The sequence below is a fragment of the Hemitrygon akajei genome, chromosome 7, assembly GCF_048418815.1.
Source record: "Hemitrygon akajei chromosome 7, sHemAka1.3, whole genome shotgun sequence".
Taxonomy (NCBI): domain Eukaryota; kingdom Metazoa; phylum Chordata; class Chondrichthyes; order Myliobatiformes; family Dasyatidae; genus Hemitrygon; species Hemitrygon akajei.
Window position 1 is genome coordinate 137,699,579 of NC_133130.1, and position 13,437 is coordinate 137,713,015.

At 47.8% G+C, this 13,437-nt stretch overlaps 1 protein-coding gene across 1 annotated transcript in view; it reads left to right on the plus strand.

The window, feature by feature from the left end:
• Positions 1 to 13,437, plus strand: part of LOC140730960 (uncharacterized) — a 405,020-nt gene that overhangs the window by 335,899 nt on the left and 55,684 nt on the right. The window contains exons 48-51 of the mRNA XM_073052071.1: positions 5,067 to 5,120; positions 11,979 to 12,086; positions 13,197 to 13,250; positions 13,380 to 13,433. Coding sequence (XP_072908172.1) covers positions 5,067 to 5,120; positions 11,979 to 12,086; positions 13,197 to 13,250; positions 13,380 to 13,433 — 270 coding nt within the window. The remainder of the gene's footprint in view (positions 1 to 5,066; positions 5,121 to 11,978; positions 12,087 to 13,196; positions 13,251 to 13,379; positions 13,434 to 13,437) is intronic.

Here is a 13,437-nt window from a genome sequence, read left to right on the forward strand (position 1 = left end):
GAGAAGGAATTTCTTTAGCCTGAGTGTGGTGAGTCTGTGGAATTCGTTCCCACAGTTGGCTGTGGAAGCCAAGTCATTGGGTATATTTAAAGTGGTGATTGATTGGTTCTAGATTAGTAAGGGTGTCAAAGGCCATGGGGAGAAGGCAGGAGAATGAGGTTGAGAGCGATAATAAATCAGACATGGTTAAATGGCAGAGCAGGCTTGATGGGCTGAATGGCCAATTCTGCTCGTATGTCTTATGGTGCGGGAACTTTTCAGGGCCAGACAGGATATACCCCAGGTTACTACGGGAAGTGAGGGAAGAAATTGCTGTGCCTTTGGCAATGATCTTTGCATCATCACTGGCTACAAGTGTAGACCTGGAATATGATTGGAGGCTGGCAAATGTTCTTACTTGGCTCAAGAAAGGGAGTGGGGATTACCCTGGGAATTATAGACCAGTGAGTCTTGCTTTAGTACTGGGGAAAATTATTGGAGAAGGTTATTGGAGACAGAATTTACAAGCATTTGGATAAACATAGACTGATTAGAGATAGTCAGCATGGTTTGCGAGGGAGAGATCCTGCCTCACAAGCCTAATTTTATTCTTTGAAAATGATAAAGATCTAGTAGTCATTATGGTGTATATGGATTATAGTGAGGCATTTGAAAACGTTCCCCATGGTAGGCTTGTTCAGAGATCAGGAGGCATAGGATCTGGAGATTCTTGACTACTTCCTTCCTATAGTGAGATGATCAGAAATTAACACAATATTCCAAATGTGGTCAAACCAGGGTTTTATAGCAACATTGGCTTGCTGATAAAAGGCAGAGGATAGATGTAGGTGGTGAGTATTCTGGCTGGAGTCTGGTGACCGGTGGTATTCTGCAGAGATCTGTTCTGGGACCCATGCTCCTTGTGATTTTTGTGAATGATTTGGATGAGATAGAGGAGGCATGGGTTGTGAAGTTTGCAGATGGCACTTACGTTGATAAAGTTGTGGATAGTGTAGAAGGTTGTCGTAGGTTACATTGGGACATCTGCAAGATGTAGAGCTGCGCTGAGAAGTGGCAAATGGAGCTCAACCCAGAGAAATGTGAAGTGATTCACTTGGAAGGTCAAATTTGAGCAGAATACAGGACCATTCTTGGCAGTGTGGAGGAACAGAGCGACCTTGAGGTCCACTTCCATAGATCCTTAAACGTTGCCACACAAGTGAATAGGGTGGTTAAGAAGGTGTATAGTTTGTTGGCCAGTGTCTAAAGGCTGATTCATACTTGTGCATATGGGCTACACTGTAGCCTCTGCCATAACCCTGATTTTCACTTCTGTGTCGCTCTACGCCATGGCGAGCACGTGTTGGTGTGCGCCAAAACGCTAGTTGGCGGTGGGATTTCTATGCCACTGTGTTGAGTTTCTTCGTGAGAGGCATGGACGAGGAAATGCATTTCAAACATTTTCGCATGTTGGCAGGTAGATTTGATGATTTGGTTCATCTATTTCACATCGGTGTACGCACAGCCTACAGACATGGCGGAGAAGAAGCAACCGGAAATGCATAGGAGGAAATGTGATGCTACCAAGTGGACCAATCACAGTTGTTGCTGTCTGCGTCACCGCGATGCATGATTCACTTTTCTGGAGAGGTGCACATCACCCTACGGTGGAGGTACGGTGTAGGTACGGCATAGGGGTACACAGTAGCTACGGCGTAGATGCGACGCACAAGTATAAATCAGCCTTTAGTCAAGGGATTGAATTCCAGAGACAGGAGGTAATGTTGCTGTTGTATAAGAACCTGGTTAGACCGCACTTGGAATCTTGTGTTCAATCCTGGTCGCCTCATTACTGTAAGGATGTGGAAGCTTTAGAGAGGGTGCAGAGGAGATTTACCCAGGGTGCCTCACAGGTAGATAGGGTAGTTAAGAAAGCTTATGGGGTGCTAGCTTTCATAAGTCAGGGGATAGAGTTTAAGAGTCACGAAGTAACAGTGACAGGTTACTATCAATGCAATGCTCCTCAGACAGGATGAAGAGGTCAATACTCCCCAATGCCATTAGGCTTTACAATTCTACCTCCAGGACTTAAGAACTTTTTAAAAGCTATTAATGCTTTTTGAGACGGTGATTTAGATGCATATCATATTTTTTTTTAACTGAGTTAAGTATTGTATGTAATTAGTTTTGCTACAGCAAGTGTATGGGACATTGGAAAAAAAAAAGTTGAATTTCCCCATGGGGATGAATAAAGTATCTATCTATCTATCTAATGATGCAGCTCTATGAAACTCTGGTTACGCCACACTTGGAGAACTATGTCCAGTTCTGGTCTCCTCACTATAGGAAGGATGTGGAAGCATTGGAAAGGATACAGAGGAGATTTACCAGGATGCTGCCTGGTTTAGAGAGTATGCATTATGATCAGAGATTAAGGGAGCTAGGGCTTTACTCTTTGGAGAGAAGGAGGATGAGAGGAGACATGATAGAGGTGTACAAGATATTAAGAGGAATACACAGAGTGGACAGCTAGCGCCTCTTCCCCAGGGCACCACTGCTCAGTACAAGAGGACATGGCTTTAAGGTAAGGGGAGGGAAGTTCGAGGGGGATATTAGAGGAAGGTTTTTTACTCAGAGAGTGGTTGGTGCATGGAATGCACTGCCTGAGTCAGTGGTGGAGGCAGATACACTAGTGAAGCTTAAGAGACTACTCGACAGGTATATGGAGGAATTTAAGGTGGGGGGTTATATGGGAGGCAGGGTTTGAGGGTTGGCACAACATTGTGGGCTGAAGGGCCTGTATTGTGCTGTACTATTCTGTTCTATGTTCTATATTCTAGTCCTCACATCGCATCTGCCTTCCTCACCACAGACTCAACCTGCAAATTAACCTTTAGATAATCCTGCCCAAGAACTCCCAAGTTGCTTTGCATTCAGTTTTTTTTGTATTTTCTCTACATTTAGAAAACAGTCAACTCTTTCATTTCTTCTAACAAAGTGCATGACCATACAGTTGCCGACTGTATTCTATCTGCCTCTTCTTTGCCCATTCTCCTACTCCAAGTCCTTCTGTAGCCTCACTACCTCCTCAAAACTACCTGCCCTCCACCTGTCTTCATATTGTCTGCAAACTTTGCAATAAAGCCATCAATTCCATCATCCAGATCCTCTCTCCTGTCAGAAACCTTTGTCACTACCATCCATCCCCTCCCAGTTTCTCACATTATTTCCACATTCCTCCTCCCCCACCTATCTACCACCCCCTCACACAGGTTTACCTATCACCCGCCAGCTCTTGCCTCACCCCTTTCCCTGGCCCGACTGCCTACCCCCCCCCCCCCTTTATTTCCAATGCTGATGAAATCTGAAACATTGGCCGTCCAGAGATGGTGCCTGACCCGTTGAGTTCCTCCAGCTCCTTTGTGTGTTGCTCGAGCATATGGCCCTAATTGGGGTGAGAGGGATTAGTGGAGACAGGAAAAAATATCAGCATGAGGGTCATAGGCCAAAACACCCTTTCCTGTGTTGCGCAAGTCAGTGATTATCTCTGATAAATCCCAATGACTTTGCTCTTGTACTACTGGCTAAACACACACATTGTACTCAATAAAATAAAGTAATCACAGTCGCTTCTTAGCCTCACACCACTACTCCAGATAGTTCTTAAAGAGAAGGTACACAATGTTGTTACAAAAATCTGACATCCATCAGTAACGGAGATGATAAGATGCTTCAGTATCTCACTAAGTACAATAAACCAGCAAAGCTTGTGGCAGTCCTGATTTCTCCTGCCATACCCCCCCCCCTCATGTTTGAAGGCAAAGCTCCCACAACATAAGGACACATGACTGTTTCAACACAAAGCCCACGGGTTGACAGATGCACCTTTCAAAATCAGAATCAGGTTTATTATCACAGAAATAGATCGTGAAATTTATTGTTTTGTAGCAGCAGTACAGTGCGAGACGTAAAATTTACTATAAGTTACAAAAAATATGTAATGTGAAAGAGGTAGAGTTCATGGGTTCACGGACCGTAAAGTAATCTGATGGCAGAGGGGATGAAGAAGTCCCTGAAACGTTGAGTGTGGGTCTTCACTGTACCTGTTCTTGTCTGGCACCAGGATGGGCAAAGGGAAGTTGTCCATAGCAAGTCTCATCCCTAATTTCTGGAGCATGATCTTCTGCCAGTCTGAGAGGACAGATTAATGTTCTAAGGCACACCCTGAGTCCTCTATTGAACATCAGCTGCAGCCTCCCTTTGTTCCGACATGACCTGTGCTGGTGTGGTCTCGGATGCATGTGAGGTGACAGTTGTCTTCATTTTGATTGTAACTGATTACCCGGCTCCCTTGTTTGCAGAAACCAGCCTCCCTCCATGAACCCCGTCTATATTTCTTGTTGCCTCGGCACAGTGGTCAGCATAGTTGAAGACCCCACAAACCACGAATCTTCTCTCTTTGGGCAGAAGCTAAAAAAAGCTAGAAAGCACATACAACCAAGCTCTGGCGCAGCTTCTGTCCCACTGATATCAGATGTCTTGTACGATAAGATGGACTCTTTCCTTCACAATTGATGCACCATCAATAACTCTGAGATGTGGGTTAAGGTAGGCTTTAATTGGCTGGAAGAAAGCACAAGCAGCAAGTGACGATCACACAACATCCTGGAGACTGAGAGACTGAGGCCGTGTCTGTGCCTCCAATTGCCTTTATACAGGGGTCTGTGGGAGGAGCCACAGGAGCAGTCAGCGGGGGGGGGGGGGGGTGTCCAGACAGGTCTATGTAGTTCACCACAACAATCAACCTCATTATGATCTTGCTCTCTGATGTTTGCCTGCACTGCACTTTGTCTGTAATGACGACACTTTATTCTGCATAGCTTGTTCTACCTCAATCCACTGTGTAATGATTTGATCTGTATGAACACGACACACTCTTCACTGTATCTCTGTACATGTGACAATAATCAACTAATTCCAATATTAATAAACTATTGCCAAAATATAAAGTAAACTTGCTTTTAAAAATGCTAAATGTGCAAAGTGAAGCGTTGTCACCTGTTTAATGGTTTTCTTCAAAACTCTAGGGATTAGCAGGTGAGAAAGGAGATGCAGGAGAATGTGGCAGTCCTGGGTCCGCCGTAAGTATATATCATTGTTCGGAAAGTGAGAATGCTAAAGCAGTTTTCTCATTGATTTTCAGCAGGGGTCTTTGTGAAAGTGGGGTTATGAATATGGTGTCCAGAACAGGCACAATGTGCTGTCTCAGTGGGAAACAGAGTTCAGGAACGTGCCCCGGGAGTCAGCACAGAAAGTTCCACACTTTGCTGTCTCCTAAGATGGATTTGTTGTTTCACCACAGCAGTCGGTTATTGACCATGGGAGGGGACAGCTGGAAAGGGAACGGGGTAGATAATAACAGTTGGGAAGCATTGTTCGGTCAGAATGAGTTTACATTTTGAAGGCAGACACTTGGACACCACGGCAAGAGAGTCCCTCTGCTTCCTCAGACTCTTTCCCTGACGGTGAGCTGACTCACATACCTGGAAAATGGCACAATCCAGTTTCCATTTGACTGATCTCATATCTCAGCACCACTTTCCTGCACTAGGTCCTTGTCTGCAATACCGACTAAAAACCCATCAATCTAATCTTGAATCTACAAAGGAACTGAACCTACTTGTGCAGAAAATTCCAAATAATTGCTGCCATTTGGGGGAAGAAGTACTTTCTGTCTGGGTCCAGGATGGCTGATGCCTTATTCTGAGCAGCATTGTTGAGCTGTAGAGCACCAATCCCCAAACTGGTCTCATTGTACCCCTAGAACCAGCAACACCTGGGGCATTGTACCCCTAGAACCAGTAACACCTGGGGCATTGTACCCCTAGAACCAGCAACACCTGAGGCATTGTACCCCAAGAACCAGCAACACCTGGGGCATTGTACCCCTAGAACCAGCAACAACTGGGGCATTGCACCCCTAGAACCAGCAACACCTGGGGCATTGCACCTCTAGAACCAGCAACACCTGGGGCATTGTACCCCAAGAACCAGCAACACCTGGGGCATTGTACCCCTAGAACCAGCAACACCTGGGGCATTGTACCCCTAGAACCAGCAACACCTGGAGCATTGTACCCCTAGAACCAGCAACACCTGGGGCATTGTACCCCTAGAACCAGCAACACCTGGGGCATTGTACCCCTAGAACCAGCAACACCTGGGGCATTGTACCCCTAGAACCAGCAACACCTGGGGCATTGTACCCCTAGAACCAGCAACACCTGGAGCATTGTACCCCTAGAACCAGCAACACCTGGGGCATTGTACCCCTAGAACCAGCAACACCTGGGGCATTGTACCCCTAGAACCAGCAACACCTGGGGCATTGCACCTCTAGAACCAGCAACACCTGGGGCATTGTACCCCTAGAACCAGTAACACCTGGGGCATTGTACCCCTAGAACCAGCAACACCTGAGGCATTGTACCCCAAGAACCAGCAACACCTGGGGCATTGTACCCCTAGAACCAGCAACAACTGGGGCATTGCACCCCTAGAACCAGCAACACCTGGGGCATTGCAACTCTAGAACCAGCAACACCTGGGGCATTGTACCCCAAGAACCAGCAACACCTGGGGCATTGTACCCCTAGAACCAGCAACACCTGGGGCATTGTACCCCTAGAACCAGCAACACCTGGAGCATTGTACCCCTAGAACCAGCAACACCTGGGGCATTGTACCCCTAGAACCAGCAACACCTGGGGCATTGTACCCCTAGAACCAGCAACACCTGGGGCATTGTACCCCTAGAACCAGCAACACCTGGAGCATTGTACCCCTAGAACCAGCAACACCTGGGGCATTGTACCCCTAGAACCAGCAACACCTGGGGCATTGCACCTCTAGAACCAGCAACACCTGGGGCATTGCACCCCTAGAACCAGTAACACCTGGGGCATTGTACCCCTAGAACCAGCAACACCTGGGGCATTGTACCCCTAGAACCAGCAACACCTGGGGCATTGCACCTCTAGAACCAGCAACACCTGGGGCATTGCACCTCTAGAACCAGCAACACCTGGGGCATTGTACCCCAAGAACCAGCAACACCTGGAGCATTGTACCCCTAGAACCAGCAACACCTGGGGCATTGTACCCCTAGAACCAGTAACACCTGGAGCATTGTACCCCTAGAACCAGCAACACCTGGGGCATTGTACCCCTAGAACCAGCAACACCTGGGGCATTGTACCCCTAGAACCAGCAACACCTGGGGCATTGCACCTCTAGAACCAGCAACACCTGGGGCATTGTACCCCAAGAACCAGCAACACCTGGGGCATTGTACCCCTAGAACCAGCAACACCTGGGGCATTGTACCCCTAGAACCAGCAACACCTGGGGCATTGTACCCCTAGAACCAGCAACACCTGGGGCATTGTACCCCTAGAACCAGCAACACCTGGGGCATTGCACCTCTAGAACCAGCAACACCTGGGGCATTGTACCCCAAGAACCAGCAACACCTGGAGCATTGTACCCCTAGAACCAGCAACACCTGGGGCATTGTACCCCTAGAACCAGCAACACCTGGAGTATTGCATCCCTAGAACCAGTAACACCTGGGGCATTGTACCCCTAGAACCAGCAACACCTGGGGCATTGCACCTCTAGAACCAGCAACACCTGGGGCATTGTACCCCAAGAACCAGCAACACCTGGGGCATTGTACCCCTAGAACCAGCAACACCTGGGGCATTGTACCCCAAGAACCAGCAACACCTGGAGCATTGTACCCCTAGAACCAGCAACACCTGGGGCATTGTACCCCTAGAACCAGCAACACCTGGAGTATTGCATCCCTAGAACCAGCAACACCTGGACTATTGTACATCTTGAGCCAGTAAAACCTAGAGTACTGTACACCAAGAGCATTGTGCACCTAGAATGACCAACACCGAGAACATTATACAGCCAGAACCAACAACACCTCGAGCATCAACACACACAAAATGCTGGTGGAACACAGCAGGCAAGGCAGCATCTATAGGGAGAAGCACTGTCAACGTTTTGGGCCGAGACCCTTCATCAGGACTAACCAAATGGAAAGATAGTAAGAGATTTGAAAGTAGTGGGGGGAGGAGGGAATGCGAAATGATAGGAGAAGACCAGAGGGAGTGGGATGAAGCTAAGAGCTGGAAAGGTGATTGGCAAAAGTGATACAGAGCTGGAGAAGGGAAAGGATCCTGGGACGGGAGGCCTCGGGAGAAAGAAAGGGGGGAGGGGGGAGCACCAGAGGGAGATGGAGAACAGGCAAACAACTAAATATATCAGGGATGGGGTAAGAAGGGGAGGAGGGGCATTAACGGAAGTTAGAGAAGTCAATGTTCATGCCATCAGGTTGGAGGCTACCCAGCCGGTATATAAGATGTTGTTCCTCCAGCCTGAGTTTGGATTCATTTTGACAGTAGAGGAGGCCATGGATAGACATATCAGAATGGGAATTAAAATGTGTGGCCACTGGGAGATCCTGCTTTCTCTGGCGGACAGAGCGTAGGTGTTCAGCGAAACGGCCTCCCAGTCTGTGTCGGGTCTCACCAATATATAAAAGGCCACACCGGGAGCACCGGACGCAGTATACCACACCAGCCGCCTCACAGGTGAAGTGTTGCCTCACCTGGAAGGACTGTCTGGGGCCCTGAATGGTGGTGAGGGAGGAAGTGTAAGGGCAGGTGTAGCACTTGTTCCGCTTGCAAGGATAAGTGCCAGGAGGGAGATCGGTAGGAAGGGATGGGGGGACGAGTGGACAAGGGAGTCGCGTAGGGAGCGATCCCTGCGAAAAGCAGAAAGGGGGGGGAGGGAAAGATGTGCTTGGTAGTGGGATCCCGTTGGAGGTGGCGGAAGTTACGGAGAATTATACGTTGAATCTGGAGGCTGGTGGGGTGATAGGTGAGGACAAGGGGAACCCTATCCCGAGTGGGGTGGCGGGTGGATGGGGTGAGGGCAGATGTGCAGGAAATGGGAGAGATGCGTTTGAGAGCAGAGTTGATGGTGGACGAAGGGAAGCCCCTTTGTTTAAAAAAGGAAGACATCTCCTTCGTCCTGGAATGAAAAGCCTCATCCTGAGAGCAGATGCGGTGGAGACGGAGGAATTGTGAGAAGGGGATAGCATTTTTGCAAGAGACAGGGTGGGAAGAGGTAGCTGTGAGATTCTGTAGGCTTATAGTAGATATCAGTAGACAGGCCATCTCCAGAGATGGAGACAGAAAGATCAAGAAAGGGGAGGGAGGTGTCGGAAATGGACCAGGTAAATTTGAGGGCAGGGTGAAAGTTGGAGGCAAAGTTAATGAAGTCAACGAGCTCAGCATGCGTGCAGGAGGCAGCGCCAATGCAGTCGTTGATGTAGTGAAGGAAAAGAGGGGGATGGATACCTGTATAGACTTGGAACATGGACTGTTCCACAAAGCCAACAAAAAGGCAGGCATAACTGGGACCCATGCGGGTGCCCATGGCTACACCCTTGGTTTGGAGGAAGTGGGAGGAGCCAAAATAGAAATTATTGAGAGTAAGAACTAATTCCACTAGACGGAGGAGAGTGGTGGTAGAGGGGAATTGGTTAGGTCTGGAATCCAAAAAAAAAGCGAAGAGCTTCGAGACCATCTCGGTGGGGGATGGAGGTATATAGGGACTGGATGTCCATGGTGAAAATAAGACAGTGGGGGCCAGGGAACTTAAAATCATTGAAAAAATTCAAAGCATGAGAAGTGTCACGAACATAGGTGGGAAGAGATTGAACAAGGGGGGATAAGACAGTGTCAAGGTATGCAGAAATGAGTTCAGTGGGGCAGGAGCAAGCTGAGACAATAGGTCTACCTGGACAGACAGGTTTGTGGATCTTGGGTAGGAGGTAGAAACGGGAAGTGCAGGGTGTGGGAACTATGAGGTTGGTGGCAGTGGATGGGAGATCCCCAGAGCTGATAAGGTTGGTGATGGTATAGGGAGCAATGGCCTGGTGCTCCTTAGTGTGGTCATGATCAAGGGGTAAATAAGAGGAGGTATCAGAGAGTTGTCGCTGTGTCTCGGCCAGGTAGAGGTCAGTATGTCAGACTACAACAGCTCCCCCCTTATCAGCGGGTTTTATAGTGAGGTTGGGATTGGTGCGGAGGGAGCGGAGAGCAGAGCGTTCGGGAGGAGTGAGGTTGGAATTGGAATAGGGTGTGGTGAAGTCGAGACGGTTGATGTCCTGTCGGCAATTAGCAATAAAGAAATCCAGAGCAGGCAGAAGACCAGAGCGGGGAGTCAATGAAGAGGAGGAGGGTTGAAGACGGGAGAAGGGGTCATCGGTGGGGGTAGGAGAGTCCTTGTCAAAGAAGTAAGCTCGGAGACGGAGCTGGTGGAAGAAGAGTTCAGCGTCATGGCGTACGTGGAACTCACTGAGGTGTGGGCGAAGGGGGACAAAGGTGAGGCCCTTACTGAGGACAGAGAGTTGAAGGTCGGAGGGAATGGTAAAGACCCGGCACGGATGAGAGATGGGATCAGAGGGGGGAGGGAGGCTGGTAGTGTCAGTGGAGAGGGAAGGGTTGGGGTGAGAGGAAGATGGAGCCTCTGAGGGCCCAGGAGCTGACGATAGGATCTGAGGGGGAGGGGATTGCATAGTGGTGGTGGGGAAGGGGAGACGGGAGTCACAATCGCAGCATGTGAAGACCCGGCCTGGAGTTCAAGGCTGGAGTCGCAGTCGGTGGTTGCGCAATCGCTTTGAAGCTGTCCGTGGTCGTTGGAACCCGCGATGACAGTGCTGGAGTCCGGATTTTCAATATGCTCTGGGTTGCTGGGGCAGCTGAGATCGACGGCCGGGGCAAATCAATATGCTCTGGGTTGCTGGGACAGCCGAGATCAACAGCCAGGGCGAATCAATATGCTCTGGGTTGCTGAGGCAGCCGAGATCAACGGCCGGGGCAAAACACCTCGAGCATTGTACACTTAGAACCAACCCTTGAAACAACACTTACAACATTGTACAGCTAGAACCAACAACAGCTAGAGCATTGTACACGTAGAACACCTAGAAACAACAACACTTACAACATTGTACAGCTAGAACCAACAACAGCTAGAGCATTGTACACCTAGAACACCTAGAAACAACAACACTTACAACATTGTACGGTTAGAACCAGCAACACCAGGAGCGTTTTACAACTAGAACCCACAACACATTGTACATTGCACACCTGGAATCAGAAACACAATGAATATTGCACAACTAGTCTAATCGACACCTAGAAGATTGCACATTGAGAACCAACAGCAGGTTCAATGTTGCACACCTGGAAAGAGCAAAACCTGGGACGTTGCACCTCTAGAACTAGTAACACCCAGAACATTGCATTTTAGAATGAGCAAACATTAGTCCATTGGACCCTCAGAGCCAGTAATGTACGATTCAGTTGCTCCTTTATGACTCCTTTCACATGGCTTAAAGGTCAGGCCTGTTTTTGTTGGAACAGGAGTAAAGGAGGGAGGGAATCAGATACTGGGAGCAAGGGGGATGGGCAACAAAGGAGGAAACTCAGGGTCAGGGTCACAGATGAGGTCAAGTGGTTGAGAGAAGGATATTATTTGCCGGCTGCAGGACCATCCTCCAGTCACCTCTGTGGAAGGTGGACCTTGTTGTGCATTACAACATGTCCCGGGTCTGCTGCACTGCTCCAAGCTCGCATTGTAGTGGGATTCAGGGCACCTCATGTGTTACTGACGTGGACTTGGTGTTGGGTTCACAACATGAATTACACAGTTCAAGTTTTTAAGAAATGCAGATTGATAGGGAAATGGTTGTCATTGTTCTTCACTCTAGAAGATATCAATTTGCAGTTGGGAAAAACATTATGCATTTCAATTAATGGGCAGCTATGAGATGGATAATGTACTGATATACTACTTCAAATTATTGCTTTCCTATATTATACACCTTTGGTTAAAATCATATGATACAGGGTCCATCAGGTTCCATGGGATCAAAAGGTTCCCCAGGCCCCAAAGGTGAACTCGGACTTCAGGGAGTGAAGGGTGAGAGTGGTCCCAAGGGTGAACCAGGACCCATGGTGAGTTATCTGCCTTTCCATTCCAAGTTGATACTCAAATTCCCTATCAACTTTGAGGAACTGAAATGATTTACATCTGTCATTCTGCAAAAATCCTTGTCTAAACAGATTGAAAGCATTTGATTTTTGTGGTAAGTGCAATGTCTGTAATGATTTCTAATTATTTGAGCGCAAAACAAAATTGGCTACAGATTCAATTCTAGTGTGTTCAACCCATCTATTCAGATATAAAATCAATTATGTGCAAAACATTGTCAAAGTAGAAGGGCTTAGAAACCCTTGTAGAAGGCAGAGCGTTTTGGGTTGTGCAAAGTAATTTACTCAGAAGAGCAGTCCAGGGTTTGCACATTCTCCTTAAAGTCCTCAGATTGTTATCTGCATCCTACACATGGAGCTGAAGAGCCCGACTGACCTCAATCAGAGTTTCTGTTTTGTTCTGTACCACTCTATGAGTTGATGATGTTTGTAACCTCCATCTGAGGCTCTCTTGTCCCACCATCAGAACCTTTCATTCCTTTCGCCACCACTTACGTATCCTCCTTCCTCTTCAGCTATCCAAACAACAGAAGTCATCTCATGCCTGCCTCATCATTCAACAAGATCATCCTCCTTTCCTTATTTTGTTGTTTGAGTCCTGTAACACATAATAATCTATGGATCTTGTCCTGAATACATTAGCAACTGATCTCCAGAGTCCTCTCACGTCATACATTCCAGAGAGTCACAGCCCTCTGGGTGAAGACATTTAATCTTATCTCAGGTCTTATCCTTTATTTTAAAACTGTGTCCCCTGGTTCTAGACGTTCCAGCCAATTGTCATATCAACCTTGCCTATCAGAAATGTATGGAATTCTGTGAAATCACCTCTAAGCCCTAGTATGGGTCTATTTACCTTCATTTCTACTGAAAGAACAACATCTGCACCCCAGAAGTCTATCTGCTGAATATTGGCTTCACTCCATTGAGCCTATTCTTCCTTGCCTGGGGAGGCCAGACCCGTGCACAGTGTCCCAGGTGTACAGGGGCCCTGTGTGGTTATGTGCTTTAACTTAGTTTCATTAATTTCAGTCTCCATCTAGAATAACTGACTAACAAATTTCATACTTCCAGGGGCCAGATGGAGTATCTGGAGAACGAGGCCCAACAGGGAAACTAGGAACGAAGGTAGGTGGTGACATTAAATCCCTGGCACGACTAAAATTGTAAAATACATAGTAGTTTACAATGCTCGAGGCCTTCATTATGAACTTACAATTGGAAATCTATCCAATTCACTCCAATCTGTCCAATTAGGGTCCCACTGGTGAGCAAGGACCACAGGGTGAAGCCGGACATCCAAGCAAAATGGTAA